At 34.7% G+C, this 17,522-nt stretch overlaps 1 protein-coding gene across 3 annotated transcripts in view; it reads right to left on the bottom strand.

Annotated features, from left to right (window-relative positions):
• REPS1 (RALBP1 associated Eps domain containing 1) overlaps positions 1-17,522 on the bottom strand; it is a 67,353-nt gene that overhangs the window by 31,516 nt on the left and 18,315 nt on the right. For all 3 annotated transcript variants that reach the window (XM_085299287.1, XM_085299288.1, XM_085299289.1), the window contains exons 2-4: positions 17,394-17,517; positions 12,879-13,075; positions 3,141-3,294 (exon numbers count right to left, since the gene is read on the bottom strand). In XM_085299287.1, the coding sequence (XP_085155413.1) occupies positions 3,141-3,294; positions 12,879-13,075; positions 17,394-17,517 (475 nt within the window). The remainder of the gene's footprint in view (positions 1-3,140; positions 3,295-12,878; positions 13,076-17,393; positions 17,518-17,522) is intronic.

Here is a 17,522-nt window from a genome sequence, read left to right as displayed (position 1 = left end):
CAAACCTTTCTGGTTCCTGATTTCATGAACTGCAGCAAAATCACTTAACAAGGAAAAGAAACCAGCGTAGTTTGGGGGTGCAGATTTTCCTATATATTTGAGCATCAAAATAGAGCTTTCTTGTAATGGCAAAGAAAGATGACAGAGGTTCTGTGATTAAACAGACCACCTCAGATTTCTCAATTAGCTTGAAATTATTATTTGGATACTAATGTTCTGCTCTTTTATTTTTCCCCCATTGAGACAAGCAAACTTAAAAGTAATTTTTACCCTCTATTCTGACACGCCACTCAACTATCATTTGAGTTGGAGGATGAGGAAGCGGTTGTTCTTCCCAAGTTTGGGATAGTCAGTATCCTTCTAGTTGCTGAAGCTGGAGCATAAAGTGAGCTGAAAAGGGAAAAGCATGCAATTTTTTCCCCTCTCCTATAACTCCAGGAACAGGAGGTTCTTGTCTCAGATACAATTCTGCTTCCTTGTAATATAAAAAGTTCAGTCTTCCACTTTACTGTTCTATGAATACTAATACAGAAGAAATGTTCAAGACTGATCAGAGACGCAAGCCAGAACTCAAGTAGAACATGATTTTTTAAATAGCTTTATGTTAACAATATATTAAACACACGGAAGATGAGCTTCAGGTTTTAATAAAACTAACTGACATTTGAAAGCTTACTTAYATCTAATCCTTAAATGATTATTACTAAACTTTTCATTCCTAATATTAAAATACACATACCCCTTCAAGCCCTCTTTGCAGAAAGACTCAACACAAAATGGCAACAAACTTTGGCTGCTTATCTTAGGTCAGTTACATATAAGCAAACTGAGCTACTCGTGACAATGTCTTATGAAGCATCCCTAACAGAATCCTAACTGAAGTACTGAACARAAAGGTGAGGGAAAAATTATAAAATCCAAATTCTGCTTTGCCAGAACAGGTTTTCTTCCTCAAGAAATTGAGGACCACCACTAGAAGCTATGATTTAGACTTCTAATACAAGATGAGGTGTAAAGTTTTTAAAACGATTTTTTTAACTGGGCCAATTCAATACAGAAAGCATCATTTAGTTTTATTTGCAATGGTAGTATGACAATATATTGGAGTCTTTACTGTGCTCAAGTCAGAATTTTTGTAAATACGTATTTTTAAATCAAACGAATTTATACTATGATTGTTGTTTTTCTTGATAAAGGCAATATGCTATGTATTATTAGACCCATCAGAAACTTTCATACCTTTCATACCATAATTGAAAGTACACCGTGCTTTCAATTGACAACCTCACCATTCTCTCCAACCTAATCTTTCACCCACTGTTATACAAGCAGAGACCTGGGTTCTTGTTTTTCTTGGATCACAAGTGAAATGGCACAGTCCCATCTTAAATTCTAATGAAATAATGTCACATACTTGTAAATTATCCRACTTCTCAAGACTGCTTTGACAGTATAGCTCGTATCAGAATCGAGATGAGCTTGCACTGCTTGTCTAAAGAAAAAGTAAACAGCCCACCTGATTCTACCTAAATTAGCAGGTAGAACTCCGTTTTTCTGCAAAGTATGTTCCTTAAAAAATATCCTCAAGAGAAAGGGGAAAAAATGCATGAAGAACTGTCTAAAATTCAGCTAGAATTCAAAGGAATAATTAATGGCGAAAAAGAATCATCTACAGTTAATCAGGATGACAGTTTTTGTAAAACTAGTATGATGAGAAAATCCACTCTTACAATATTAGCACTGACAGAACAAGCAATTCTTCTGTAACAGCACATCCAAATTATTTTAAACACACTAAGAATTTATTTCAGTGTGGAATACAAATTTGACAAATGTTGAGTTCAGAAAGCTTTTCAGACCTCTTAAAAAAGTATCTGCTAGACATCACAGAGAAAGCATTGCAGTATTAAATGGCATTACAATTTTATTTTTAGAAAAACCATGTGGAGAAGTTCAATCATTAGGAGCAGCTTCCATGCTTTCTTTTAGTCCTTGACTTCACTAGTTAAGGAAACTTCACAAATTAGAAAGCAGCTACCAGACAAACTTATATTGCAGCCTGTAAGAAATGTCATTCTCAAGAACTAAATATGCAAGAAAAAAGTCAAGAGATTGAAAGCTGAAAAATCATTAACAATACGTTTTAACTGTAAATTGATTAGCACTCACTAGCAAGTCATATTCAGGAAAYGGGCATAAACCTTTCTATACAACCTATTTCATGCCCAAATGCTCATGAAAACAAGTTTTATTTCCTTTAAAACTGTAATTCAGCTAATTTTAACAATGTAATACTTGGTCCTCTATCAATGGTTATAACTTTAAAATCAAAATATACTGAAAGATAATGAACTCACTTGGGAATATCAATACTGAAATAAACGACAATTCAATCTGAAACTATGAACTACAAAATGCAACATATTATTTAGTAGTATTGTCAGAAAATGTGAGCTGAATTAGAATTGCTTTATTGTTCCCAAATTTAATAAAGTTAGCAGATATCAGAAAACAACCTGTTGCAATACGACATATTATGGTGGAAAGCTTTTTACAGTTTGAGCACAGAGAAAAAACAACAGTGATGATCTTCATGTTAAATGAAGAGCAATTAATACATCATGAAAAGCCACATACCAAAAAACAAGTTATCATTCCACCTTGACGTATTCAAGATACTAAGCTTCAGTTATGCTTACATAAACTTAAAGAGAAAAAATAGCTTAGAGAATTAGTTACTCKGACAATTCATCTAATCTACCAGAAACATAATTAAACCAAGCAATACATTATCTTTCTCTTTCCCTTGAGCTCCCCATGTTTTGGGGAATACCAGCAATTCCTGCACAATTTCAACAGGAGGTCGATTCTATATTGTAACTTTTGACTGGGAAGATTTCATACTTTCCCTCCCTCCAAATTCTTAGCATTTTCAGTATCACACTAAGAAGTGGATCCGCCATACACAAGACCACAGATTCCACATTGCTGACATCAACATGGATATTTGAATCTGCAACAAAGTTTCCAGATTTGAAAAATATGGAGATAAATTGTCCTAAACTCAATTTTTAAAAATTGTATTTAAAGAGTTCCGTAACTTCGGGTTACAGCTGAAGCGTAACAGAAGACATTTATACCTGGTTGTGCTTCACTAAATGGAGCCCAAAAAGGCCCAGGTCCAGCAAGAGGTCGTTCATTATTCCCTCCGCTGGGATGGCGGTTGTGCTTCCTCCATGTATGTGGAGAGGTTGGTGGGGATTGCTGTGGTGAAACAACTGGAGATGTGGACTCCTAATAAAACAAAGGAACCTTTTAAGTTTTGTACTATATAACTAAATACATAAAAGCCTATCTGAAACCATTATTTCTAGGAACAACCATTCGTTATGGTTAATTTTCTTTCTTTTCTTTTTTCTTTTTTTTTTTTGAGATGGAAAAGTTTAGTTCTTACCAAAATGAGATAACAGGAGAAGTCAGCTAGAATATGATTGACACTGAACACATCCACTTCAAAAAACTTCATCTAACATGTTCTTGAATATAGCATTCTTAAGACAGTCATGTTGAGTAAAATGGCTTTGCTATAAAGAAAACTACAAGATTACAAGACTCACTTTCACTTGTGATAAAAGCTACGTCTGAACCCAGGTCTCAAAAGAAAAGGTTACTTACTGTACAACCTAACTTTCATCAAGTGAAATACAATCACAGTTACTTTCATTAAAAAAAAAAAAAAAAAAAAAAAAAAAAAAAAAAAAAAAAAAAAAAAAAAAAAAAAAAAAAAATTTTTTTTTTTCAAGGAATGATTCCATCTAGAATATATTTTACTATGTACAAATTGTAAGGTAGCTCTGTCACAATTTTAAGGCTCAGGGTCTTTCTATTTTTGTTTTTTTTTTAATCTCATACTCTAGTCTCTCTGAACAAGCAGGGGAAGAATCACAGGTACAATTTCTACCTAAAATCAGTACTTACTAGACATTTAGATTACTAATTTATTCCATTTCACAGCAAAATATGATGGAAGAAGCATTTATATTATAGAAACCAAACTTCTCACTACTTCTAGATCTTTTAAAATCYCTGTTTGCAAGATCTCCCAGCTTAAAACTACATCAGTAAAAACAAATGCATCAAGAAGGCAAAGCTTCAGCTCCGCGTTTCTCAAAAAGTAAAAACAAAACTAAAAATCTCAAAATTATTTCAGCAGTAGGAATAAAAGTCTACTTGTTTGGTTCTCTGTTGACTGAACAGGAGCACTAAGTAGTATATAATCTTCATTTTCCTTTTCAGCTCACCCACAAGGCACAGAAATTAACTCTGTAAATATATTTTCAAAAAAAATCTACTAACACACTTGAACGTATGCTTTGAAGTTTGAATTACTTTCGAAGAGAGCTATCCAAACAAGCCTCTTTCTGACCTGAAAGTGCATGAACATCTAGGAGGTAGTTCCCTGTCAACTGTTAACATATTATCAAGCACCAACAGCCAGACTGACTGAAGGTTTCCATTTAACTAGATTTCCAATACTGAACTTGTTTACCTTGCCAAATATTCCAAGGCCATTATGCCTTTTATCAATATGACATCTGTAAAGTCTGAAATTCAGGAAGAAACCACCATTTTTCCAAATAAGGTACATAATACAACTACACACATCCTACTACAAGAGCTTTAGGGCCACGATAACTGACGAGTTTCTAATGTGTTGATGTGAACAGTCTCTCACTGTTTTTTCCCCACTGATTTTCACATTTTCTTTCACATTCAGCCATTTCTTGGCTGATTCTGCAGTTGAGGTATTTTCGAAAGCCTCTGGCCACAAAGTCAGAGTTCAGTAACAATTATCTTTTTAGACAAGTTCCTAGACCACAGGATTTTGAACTTTGTATTCAAAGCATTTAAATTATGCCTATGCGCATATTTGTGAAAAGTGTTACAAAGTGGCCTAGAATAGTACTAATTAACTCAAACATTTAATTCAGGGACCAGACAATTGCATAGCCAAAGTCATCATTTTTCTGTAGTACCTCTACTAGCTCAGGATTTTTTGTTGCAGTTGCTCACCCATCTGAAATTTGCTTCAGGAAGATGCTTCTTAGCATCTTATTCAATGACAGGAAAACTATTTTAGATAATAGTATATTCTTACCCTTACAGGTATATGGGGGAACAACAGAGAGAAGTCAGAGTATTCAGTGTCACTTGTAGCCTGGAAGCTAGAACTGAGGTTGAGCAGTTAAGGTCATTAAGAGCATAGTGCAACAGGTGCTAGAAGTGGCAAGATGATGCATAACTGAAATCTACATGAAAAGCTTCCTCTTTCTTCRTCATTTTTTTTCAGATAAGATAAGAAGGATATTTGAATTTTTTGGCAAAACACCATGAGCAGACTTTGGGACTGCTATCCTGGGAAACAGTCATTGTTTGTATTCTCAATTTGATGAATCAGCTGGTCCAGAGGGACACAGAAGAAATTCTAAAGCAGACAAATGTATCATAATCTACCTGAAGGAGACTACTCACTGTTTCCAGAAACTGGATATGAACATTTAAACTCTGACACACGGCTCTCACAAAGCAGCTTTGTCCTAAACATTCTGACAAACATCAGTATCCAGTAAGCATTTAACATTTTGCCCTATGTCCACCCATAGCCATAAATAGTTAACAGGATCCTCAACCTCAGTTTTGCTAAACATTTACTTTGTATCCAAAGCACATAATAGAGAAAATAAGAACATGTGAAGCACAAGAAACATAATAAATATTTAACTTTTCAAAGTTCCAGTCAGTGTTAGATCAGAATTCTGAACACTTTTACAGATTTTCCCACAATTAATCTGGTACTTCTACTTACAGACTCCAAAATTAAACAGTAAAACAAACAAACATGCTACTAATTCTGGTATCAAAAAGTTTCTGGAAAAGGAGCAGGCCACATCTTCAGCTTTACTTTCATTATGAGATAGATACTCCAAAAACAGTTTAAATCAATTTAAGATTATATTGGCACCATCTTTCCCCTATGCAATCGCACTCCCTCTCTCATATCAGCATTCACTGACTGAGCTTATAAGAAGCTCAGAAGAGCTTCCCCAGAACTAAAACAGAGAAAGAAAAAAAATTAAATGGCTTAGCCAAAATACTGATAGGTCAATGCAAAGAAACGAGGATTCAGGCCAGAAAAGGCTGAGGAGACAAGACTGTAGCATCAATGTTGACTCAGACTCAAATGCAGACATCGAAAAATACAGTGGGTAGGCATTTATTGAATTTTGATTCTATATAGAATTTTAGGTTAATTCATCCTTTATAAATAAGTTAACGTCAACTACGTATTTGCCTTTGTAGGGAATAAGTTCACATTTTAATATACTAGTGCCTAAAAATGTTTGATGTAGAACAATTTCTGCTTTAATTTTGCACTGGTCTTCAGTTTCAGCAAATAGAGGCAGTATGTTCATTAGAACCACCTCTCTCTAAACTGATTGTATTTAGCAGTTGAGAAAGTAGGAAAGTTCACTTTTATCTAATTCATTAGTAAGTTGTTTTGAAAGCCTGAAATGTCTGGGATCAGTTTTTCTGACATTATTAAGGTATCTAACCTAACTGCTTTTGAAATTCCTAATAGTTGATAACTACTACAGATTTAAAGGCAGTTTTGCAGCTCAGGTCAATGATTAACTCATCAATTTTGAATTCCACCAATTTCAACATAAGTTACACATCTAATCTCTTTGGAAACTTTGACAATTCTATTAACCATCTGCGTTTGTTTGATAATTGACCAAAGATCTGGCACAAAATTAACTACAGTTAATGTATCATTTATTAAATCAACTACTATTAGAAACTGAAATTGATAAATTGTTTTAGCACTTTTAATATAATTCTATTCATTGTATTAATTTAAAACATTAGATTCTAATTTCCATCCAAATAAAGCTTCATAAAAAAAATGAAGTAAAAAACCCAGAAAGTTATAATTACTATCAAGAAGGTGTTCTGCAATAACGTAAAGGGGAAAAATAAGATCTAAATAAACACCTTTGTAATTCATATCAATTTTAAATGGAGATCAGCATATTTTCATGTTAAACCAAACTGCTGAGAATACTTTCCTCAATATCAAAAAATAAGGATACACACACACACAATAAAATGTAACAGATCTTGATTAAAAAATACATTTAAAAAAATCTAACCAATCTAAATTGTAAAGTTTTCGTTAAAGTGGAATTACTAAACCAGGACACTATAAAGTATTCAGAACTTGAAYTTCATTGGATTGACAAGCAGTTACTAAAAATATCATGTTAATCACAAAAAGGTGGTATAACGGATGGCTCTAAAAGGAGACCCTTAGTGAAGGTAAGTCAAACAAACGAGTGAAAGGCAAGGCAACAGTGTGCTAAAGCAACTCTGGGGTGACCTCAATCTCAGAAAGGAACTGCAAGCATACAGGAGTCAAATGAGTTTATAAACCTTTTCCTGGATCTCACACCTCAGGCCAGAAGAAAGTCTCCTAAGGAGAATTCCAGAGACAAGGAAGCCAGACATGGTATCCGAAGAGTAGCTCTAAGGATGTTGTGATCCAGGTCCTGATATCACACAGCCTGCATAAGAGTCAGGGAATAGATCCATCATGAAGAAAGATTATGCTAGAGATGGCAAAGTATTGTAGAACCCGTGTTTTTTGTAATTAACCATCATTCATACTGAAGAGCAAAAYAGTCCAAGATTCACTGTAAAATTCTTTATATGTAGCAGGACATATTTTTAGACAAGGGATGGGTGTATCAGCCAATTGCAAGCTTGTTATTCTGATCTCAACAGTATGAAAGCTTTTAGATTAAACTCTGAAGAAAATAATTAAAAATATAGAAATAAACGGAAAAGGGATAAGCCACTCACAGCACAGGTTAGTTCAGTTGGCTGATACTATTCTCAAAATTTTCTAAACAAAGAAACTGCACTACATTTAACCTGAATTTCAGTAAACTTCAGCATGGTGTCCTACAAGATAAATTCAACAATGTGTAAATTATTAAAAGAATCTAAAGAAAAAAGGAACTGGCTACAGAGGAACAAGGCTGGACTGTATGAGAAAGGGGAGTGTGAGACTGAAGGGAAGTTTTGATAATGCTCCTGAAAGACCGGTTAGGGTAATGATCTTAATTCATACTTTGGTAACTCTGGCACACTAAATAGGAGCACGCAGATACTCCTATACAGTTTAACAACAAGTGTAAGGAGGCATTAATGAAGATGACCTGCATTACCTCAAGGACATAAATAATGGTAACAAAAYCAAATCTAAAAATACAAATTTCAAAGTTTCCTGCATAGCTGAAGTTAATACCAAAATGCATAATGAGAGTCAAACAGCTGAAAACAGAAAACAGTGGATGCACAGGTCAACTGTTGGACCACCACAATATGTCAAATATGACAGAACTGCTTCTCAAAAGTTGTTGAAGCGTATGAGATGAGACATAGCACGTGGAAGGAAGGACATATCTTTTTTAAAAAACATTAAAGCTAGTGCGATCTCAATTGTAACCAGAAGTACAAATCTAGTTCAGATATTTGCAACAAGAACCCATTCAAGTTGGATCAAAGGCAGAGAAGGGTTACAAGGATTACAAGGAACTATCTTATGAGAGGAAATTGAGAACATGGATTTTTTAGCCTAGCAAAATGAAGGCTAAGAGGGAATACAATGGTTTTCTAGTACATATGGTGGTGATCTGCAGCAAATACTAAAGGATAACATTATTAAAGGAAAAGGTATTACTTGACCTAAGTAAATTTAGATGGGAATTGAAATATTCCCAGGCTCTAAAATAGCTTTCCCAATATGGCCAGTGTAGATAGAAGTTCATAATTTCAAGAGAACTTGATTATTTTTAACTTATCTTATACAATTGCCTAYGGTAATAGAGGATTAGACTCAGGGACACTAGAGGTCTTTTCCAGTTCTGTGTTCCTAAACAGCTTCTTTGATACCAGATGTATTTTACCTGCAATTAACTGTTCATTCTACAAAAGAGAACGCTAACAAAAGAAACTAACAAAAACGGCCTACTGTCAAAACCTTACAAGGTGGTCACACAACTTTTCATATAATTTAAAAAGTTAAAAGGATCCAATTTGACTGCTGGGGGGATAGAGGGACAGATCTGAGTTGTCCTGTCCTAAAGCTGAACCGACACATCAATAATTTGGATTGCAAATACTATGGTTAATGCCCATTTCGGAATATGCATACCTTCAGCCCTACTTCTATTTTCACCTAGAAACAGCAACAGGTCAGCCTATGAAGATGTGACACATGTACAGTATTCAGCTGTTAGAGCAGCAAGTTCTATTCAAAATAGTCACTCCCCACTCCCCTATTCCTCGGAAAAGATGTCAGGCTAGGTAAAAGTATTCCAAAGTGCTATCTGGCTCAACATTTGGATCACATTTAAAGACACTGGAAAGTATATGCCCTTATGTGCTTTAACAATAAATCACAAAACATCCAAAGGCAACATCTAGTAGACTGATGTTGAAAAAATTTAGTCACACCTAAATCACAATTTCAAAAAGCAAAGTAATTCCTAATCTTGACACTGTTGCTTCTAAGAAATTGCTTTAAGAACATACAGATTTTTAAGGAATTAATTTTGCTTAAAAAAAGTAAAGGGAGAATAAGAAGGAACTACAGTGATAGCTCCTAATCGTACTAGGAGGATTTCTTAAAAAGCACAAGAATGCTAAAGAATCCCGACTCTCCAAAATGATCTAAACTACAAATTTTTAGTAGTACAGCTACTATAATCAAGGTATAAAGGTATACAGAGTCCACAGTAACATACCTGTATCAACAAAACCGTTGATATAGATGTCACAATGTCAGCATAAATGTTCTCATTTGCTTCGTGTATTATTTAGGAAGACATTATGCCAGCAGAGAAACTGTTTTCCCCTAAAGGTGTTTTATCTCCACTGTGCAGTCAACACAGCCTCTAGCAAGCAAAGGTACCTTTCATCATTTGGCTTAACTCCTATAATCAGTTTTGCAGTTTTGACAACAGTTGAGCTGTTGTCTAACTTCATACTAACTAAAAAAAAACAACAACAACAAAAAAACCCACAAACATCTTGTAAATGCAGCACTGACATAATACTAACCTACTATTAATGACAAATGTCATCATAAAAATGGTAAGAGATAAAAAGATGTTCCTGAATTTGGCTTGTGATTGCTTTAAAAGATGATTCTATGACCTCATTACAACTACTCTTTGGAGTCACAACACGATTGCTAGCTCCTGATACTCCCCTGCCTCTGGGTGAGGGAACATACTAAAACAATGCATTGATAAAGAAATCATTTTAGCTAGGACATTTCAGTACACAATACCCCAAGTGAAATTCCATTATTTATTTGAAATCATGATATATTAACCTATGCATGACAAAAGCCTCATCAATATGAGAAGTTATACATGAACAGAAGAGGCTTTTAAAGACAAAGGTCAAGATATCTTTTAGTTTCATACAAATACTTCAGCTACAGTATTTTAAGAAACTGATATATTTTGAAGGGGCAGGCACACTATCAAAGCCAGTAAAAAGTATTTGTTAAAAATCAAAACGCAGACTCCTCAACGATCTATCTAACAGCTAAGCAGCAAGCTCTAAGAACAAATTCTACAAACACAACCTAGACACTTGGAATTCCTCAGAAAAGAAAAATCCAGGAAAATGATGCGTTGTAATTTGCTGCTGTTAGACTTCAGCCCTTTCTAACTTAGTTACTGAAAAAGATGACATGCAACTGATATTCAGTCTGAAATTCTTTCTAGGTCTTAGAAACCTGAGTAACATCTCTAGGTAAAGACAACTAAATCACATATTTCTCCAAAAATATGGTTAAAAGTTCTATCCATCTTTTGGAAAATAATCTAATTGTAGTACTCATCTGGAAGTGAGAAACTTATTTTCAAGCTCCTTCTCAGCACAAGTGGCTTCAAAATCTCAGCTCATTTCTGATATGGTATCCTAACCAAAAAATATTAGATTGGGGCTAGGCTGATCTTCACTGGTTTGAAAAAAATCTATTGCACAGTCAGAAATTTAAGAATCAGCCACAGAAAAACACAGTTTTACAACGGGGTGCAAAACCAGACAATATTTCCCTAATGTTCTGGGTCCCAGACCATGAATACAGCTTAATACTACTGGAGTCAGTGTTGTATTGTCTGTTTTATCTGTTCCAAGTCTGGTTTCCGGGCCAGAGTTGTATACAAATGATTCTATATAGAGCTTCCTTATTTTGATAAACTCACACAGGCCTCTGCAGAAGACAAATACCAGGCTGCTTGCATCAGCCAAGATGGCAGAATGAAATTTGGATGCATATGTACATGCATTTGGATGCAGATGTAAATCTGTGGCTTCTTTTACCAGAACTTGGGAGACCTCAAACACCCAATTTTTTGTTATTTTAAAGTTAAACCAGTAGGGAGTCCTGTATCAGACTACAATTGTCACTAAAYAATATTCTCTCATTGTCGTGTTGAATTTATTTCAAACAAATTAAAAATTGTCATCTCTGAGTGATTATTACAGACAAGACAAGCAGGTCTGTGACTGGTGATTTCCCCATGAACCTCTGAGGGGCTATGACAGACACACCGATCCAAAGCTAGATAATGACAAATTATCTTCAGATCTCCTGTCACTCCTCTTCCTTTCACTGTAGTCCTCATCTCCTGTTTTGGAGGTGTGGGGGAGGGGGGAAGTGGCAGAGGTGCTCACTTGTCAAACACCTATTACAGATGGCATCTGCTAGTTTGCTTTTTCTTCAGTACTGGAAAGTCTGAACTATTCTTGGAGAGGTAAATAAATGTTTTTGAGTGAGTTCCTTTGTTCTCAAACACATTAAGGAATGTTTGCAAGTTTCATGATTCCKTATAAAACAACTCTGGAAAGGACACACCACAAGGAGGAAAACAGGACAGTCAGCTACACAGAGAGACATGTATCCAACAACATAATATTTGCACTTAGTGTTCTCATTTTGATAGGAAATACTGGCATAAAGATTTCCTATTGGAAAGAAAGTGTAAAGCTCTTAAGTGAATAAGCAACAAAGCTTTTAAACCGAGTTATGAAGAATAATATTCAGAGATGTAAGCCTTTTCAGTTTTCATTCATTCAGTTATCCTTTAAGCTGAAGATGAAAGAGCTAGCGAGCAAAAGGAATCAGTTTCTAGTTATCTCATTATTAGTGCACAGTGAAAAGCTATGTGAAAATTGTCTATCTGTTCATTTCCAATTCTCATCTTCCCTACTTAAACTGCTGAACAATCAAATATAAAGAGTCACTGTGAGGTTTTTTTTCTCCCTGAATAAAGTATTTCAGATTTAAACATAGGATTGCATTTTGAAAGACTAAATGCTTAGTCTTCAATGTCATTCAGTAACACTGGAAGTCCAGGATGTTGATGTGAACCATCTAATAAACCAGACACTACTATCATAATGATTAAAGATTGATACTTTCTATCATATATTACACATTAAAATCTGTATTCTGTTTTCTGTCTCATTCTTTGTGAATTAGTACCAATATTTCAATACAAAGTTGAAGACTACAAAAATGCTTCTCACATGTAAGTGTTTCAGAAGCATAAGCAGTCCTCATGTATATATTAACACCCCGGGGGCTGGGAGGCATCTGAAGAAACTGTATCAAATGTAACAGAGTTCAGAAACACTACTAGTCTGGTATCTATGCAGCAAACTAGCAATTAGGAGTCCTAGATAATCTTTTAAATTAATTTACCTGAGTTAATCCTTTTAAATTAATTTACCTGTTGATCTGATGAAGTACGTTGCTGAACTGCATCATGGCTCACAGAGCCTTTTTTGACTTGTATCCTGCCAGGTGGAGGAGGAATTACACCTGAATATGAAGCTGGGTTATCAGCATCTGAAGAATACAAGGCTGTGTGTCTTGATTCTTGTTCATTCTTTGACACAACAAATCTGGGAAGAGGGAGGTCCTTTACTGTTAAAAAATAGARCAGGCCATATAGTTATGATGCTTAAAAATAAATAAATAAAACGCATTTTTACTTCCTGGTTAAAATTTAACATGTGCCACAATTAAACAGACTGCTGCTACAGTCAAACAAATATCTGTCAGTTGAAAAAAAAATACCTTTTCTACATCATATTTTATGATTCTGCTACCCAAATTCTGGTTTTAATATACGATGATTTCATCTAGCTCCATAATCAGCCCAATTGCCACTGCATTTAAACACAATCTGAATTCAGCTCATTTTTCAGTTTTATCAACAATTACTCAAGTATAATTTCTCAAAAAAAATATCTACCATTTCTAGCACATACCTAAAATTAGCYTAAGTGTCTTCACACAGAATGAATCATCAGTAAAAACAAAAGTAAAATACTGCAGTATATTCAACTTCAGTGAATGAACTGGTATTATGTTTATCTTCCACAGCAGAAACTGTAATTTAATGTTATTGCAAATAATGCGGGTATTGCTTAAACACATCTGTTTGCACCTTTCTACATAAGAAGCTAAATTAGTTGTTTTACTACARTACAACTGGAAATGCTCCAATATCAACTGTCACTTTGTAAAAAACATCAATGAACTTAGGATTTCTACAAAAAGCTAAGAGGTCCTTAGTTTTATGCACCTTGGTTCAGAGTTGTCCAATATAAAAATGAGGTTATATAAATCTCTAATGTCTCACTGCAAGATGTCTACCACTTTTCTGAATCCTGACTACAACTTTCTCACAGATCCACTGCTAATCAAAATAAACTGTAAATTCACTGTACAGCTTGCTTGTAATTGCCCCCTCCCCCAAATTAAAAGCATGGCCAAAATTTAACTTCTCGTGTTGACTTCTGTATATCTCTTAATTTTGGTATTAAGTACTGGTCAGTGGTACTATCAATATTAAAACAGACAAAACTACATACAGTTTATTATATAAAAATTGAACATTAAACTTATTTGTACTTGAAGAGTCTCATTTGAATCCGTAATACTCAGGAACTAGAGACATTTATGTACCCTGTATCAAAGAAAAACACTCTAGTAAGAACAAACTTGATTTAAGCCTCTCTCATGAGCTTAATTCAATATGCCAGATTATTTTCATCACAGAGAAGAAGCATGTGACACAGTCTAATTAAAGTTTGTGGTTACATATCAGGTGGAAATCTTGATGCCTTCTTCATTCCTAGATGCTCATTTCCACATCTGTATGGCTCCCTGTGTTGTACTAGAGAAGTCATTCATGTGACTGAACAGTGAACTAGAACTTGCCATGAAAAAGTGGGAAAGTTCATTGCATACAAATGAAAATTTTATGCTTGCAATACAGGGCATAGTACAAACCAAGAACAGGCAACTAGCACGGGGGAAATCTATGCGGTCAAGGCAACTGATTGTTCCAACATGAGGCTTTGGTATGAGATATTTAGCACTATCTCACAAAACAGGGCTCAAAAAYATTCTAGTCATTGGTTCATTTAAAAAAGACTGAGTATAGATTTTCACTGTACTGTATACATTTTTACATAGACATTAAACTGTCATTGTAACCTCTCCCCATCTCTAACTTCTCCCCATAAAAACAGAATAATTCATTTTTAACACTGCAACATTTGTTACCATTCAGAAATTCTTCAAATACACTTGTAATAGCTCTATGAATGRAATTAAGATCTTAAATTGAAACTAATCAGAAAGCTCTCTGTTCTTTTCACACCTACATCATTAGCATTTTCTTCCACATACACACAAAGAAGTATTCCATACCTAGAAAAAAATTTTAAATTGAAATAGTCTGAACTAACTAATACTTGGTCATTAGTTTAAGTTTTTAGCTTCCTAGAAAGAAATTTTTCTAGGACAGCAAAGGAGCAATAGGTTTATGGTTTGCAGCACCATAACAAAAGCCAATATTGTTAGTATACTACATTTGAGTAATCAAAAAAGCATTTAACCAAGAATCATTTGGATGATATTTGCATTGGATGGGCCAAGTACCCAAAATTTGACTGTAGCCTCTATTCAGCAATTCATATAAAGAAAATTTCCCATCTACTGAATAAAAAGATAAGGAATCAAAAGCAAGAGAAACAAGGAGAAATCTAAGATGAAAATCTTAGATGAGAAGTCTTAGATCTAAAATCTAAGGATAGAGTGAATAACATAAGAAAAATCACTGAATAAAAAACGTGTGGACTGCAGTGAGAAAAAGYAGATGTCCTAAAATACCAGCTTTAACTCTTGTTAAAGATTTTACTTTGACAAGAGAGTATAGTTTATTTTTGGTTCCTCTTCCAGATCTCTTGGAGACAAGACTGTGGGCAAAACCCAGCTGTCTAGGCTACAGAACCCCAGGGAACAAAGGAAGGTAACCCAAGTTCAGAATCATTTTATGAGTCTTCAGCATGCCATATTTCAACTGTTTAGCAGCTGCTACAACAGCAGGTGAATCACCCTAGGAGCAGCAACTTCAGCAACAGGACTGGAACCACTGCAACCAATGCAGCAGACAGCCAAAGCTAAAAACAGTTAGGGTAAAAATAAATGTTCCATTAATGATACTTGTATTTGGTAGGTTTGGAACCAGTACAGAAAATTATTCCTAGAATCCAGAAACCACGGAAGTATTCCTAGCATTGTCATGAATCAAGGAAGTTTATCCTATCACACAAGTTCCAGTGGCTCTTTGCTAATTTTACAGAGTATTTTTTGTATTTTGGAATTAATTTTGTACTTTCATTCTTTCATTCCAATTCCTTCTTTCAAATTTCTTCTGACATTACAGACCCCCCCCAATTAGAAAGCCCCCTCCCAGGCTTAAGGTGTCTTGCATTAAACTAAAACCAAGCATATAAAAATCTGAGTACAGTTATATACACAGATTTTAGTCCTTGCCTTCTCCAATGGATGTTTGATGAGCAATCCCATAACTGTTGTCATACCAAGTTTCAGTTCTATCAGATACTAAGAGCTGAAGGTCCCATTTCCAAATATTGAATTCCAGAATTTTCTACTACAACTCACGGAAACTTTAGATCTTATGACTGTCCAACAGGAAATATAGGGAAAATTCATGATCATATAGTGGCTTGGGTGCATAGAACTAGAATACTAGCAAAGCACTGGATAAAACCATGCATATTTCCAAAAAGCTAAAAAAGCCCCATGAAAGCAACATCTACCGTTTGTAGATGCACAGCTGTAAACAAACATAATTAAAAATTTACATGATAATTTCTTGCTCTTTAATAGCTTTGTCCAATAATTTAGGTCTATCATATTTTGGCTTTAAAAAAAGTCTTCTTATCAGTTCCATTTAATCTACATCCTTTAGACATAASGACTCCTAATCTTTCTTTTAATTACCAGCATCTATAGATTCTATCATAACATGTATTCCACAAACAAAATCCACCAGAGAAGTCACCCTGATGCAAAGCTGTACTCCAGAGATRATACCCCAAGCTGAGAATTGCATACTCTGTTGCAAATTACTGCAATGGCTTAAAACTGCTTACTTGATCTTTCCAAATCTCTTTTCACTCCACAGAGCAACCTGAACACAGATACACTTACAAAACAGAAACCAAGCAGGCTACTGTAGAGTCTAGAATCAAAAGCTCTTTGGGGTGTCCTGAACCCTTCTCCTACAGCCAGTTTTTATCCTGTTCCTACTTCATTATCTCCTCCATGGTCTTTCAAAAGAAGGATGACAGCTATTTTGGCTGATAACAGACCATTTACAGAAAGATCTTTTGCAAGTCTTTTTTTTTTTTTTTAATTAGAAAAATGCTAATCTTAAGACATTAATCTTTCTACTTGGAACTAAGAAGAGAGAAAATTGTAATGCCTAAGCCAAGTGTAAAACAAAGGAACGTAGTGGCTCAGGAAAAGATAACCTCTCTTTTGTTGCAATAAATTCATTAACTACAAAACTTTGGAAATGTTGCATTTGTCTTTTCCTTCAAATTAGTCCTTTTAGTACTTCTATTTATGGGATATAGCACAAAAACAAGTTGTCACATGGCAGTCTAGGAAATTAACATATTTACCCATTTGCTCCCATAACGAGCAAATGCTTATCTCAGTAAAGTAAGGCATCTTACATTCAGTGCACGGAAAGAATACACACCCTCATATTCTCCCTAAAATTATTTTCAGTCTTTAGGGTAGCAATACATATTATATTAAAGAGTCCAATAATTAACAAGTTTGCTCTATCAGAATTTTTGAGCCAACTACAGTAATTCTGCTTATTKACTCAATTATCTCCCACCCTTTCATTTACCTGTATTTAAACTTTCCACTCTTAGAGGGAGACCAGATTGGGCCACAGCAACAAGTTTCAAAGCAATGTAAAATTGACTTCTTCCAAAATAGCCAAGTCTTGTTGCACCACAAAGCTCCATAATCTGCA

This window comes from Rhea americana, unplaced genomic scaffold (genome assembly GCF_003343005.1).
Source record: "Rhea americana isolate MKP2758 unplaced genomic scaffold, rheAme1 scaffold_149, whole genome shotgun sequence".
Lineage (NCBI taxonomy): Eukaryota > Metazoa > Chordata > Aves > Rheiformes > Rheidae > Rhea > Rhea americana.
Note: the sequence above shows the minus strand (reverse complement) of the source record. Positions and strands in the feature narration are given on the sequence as shown.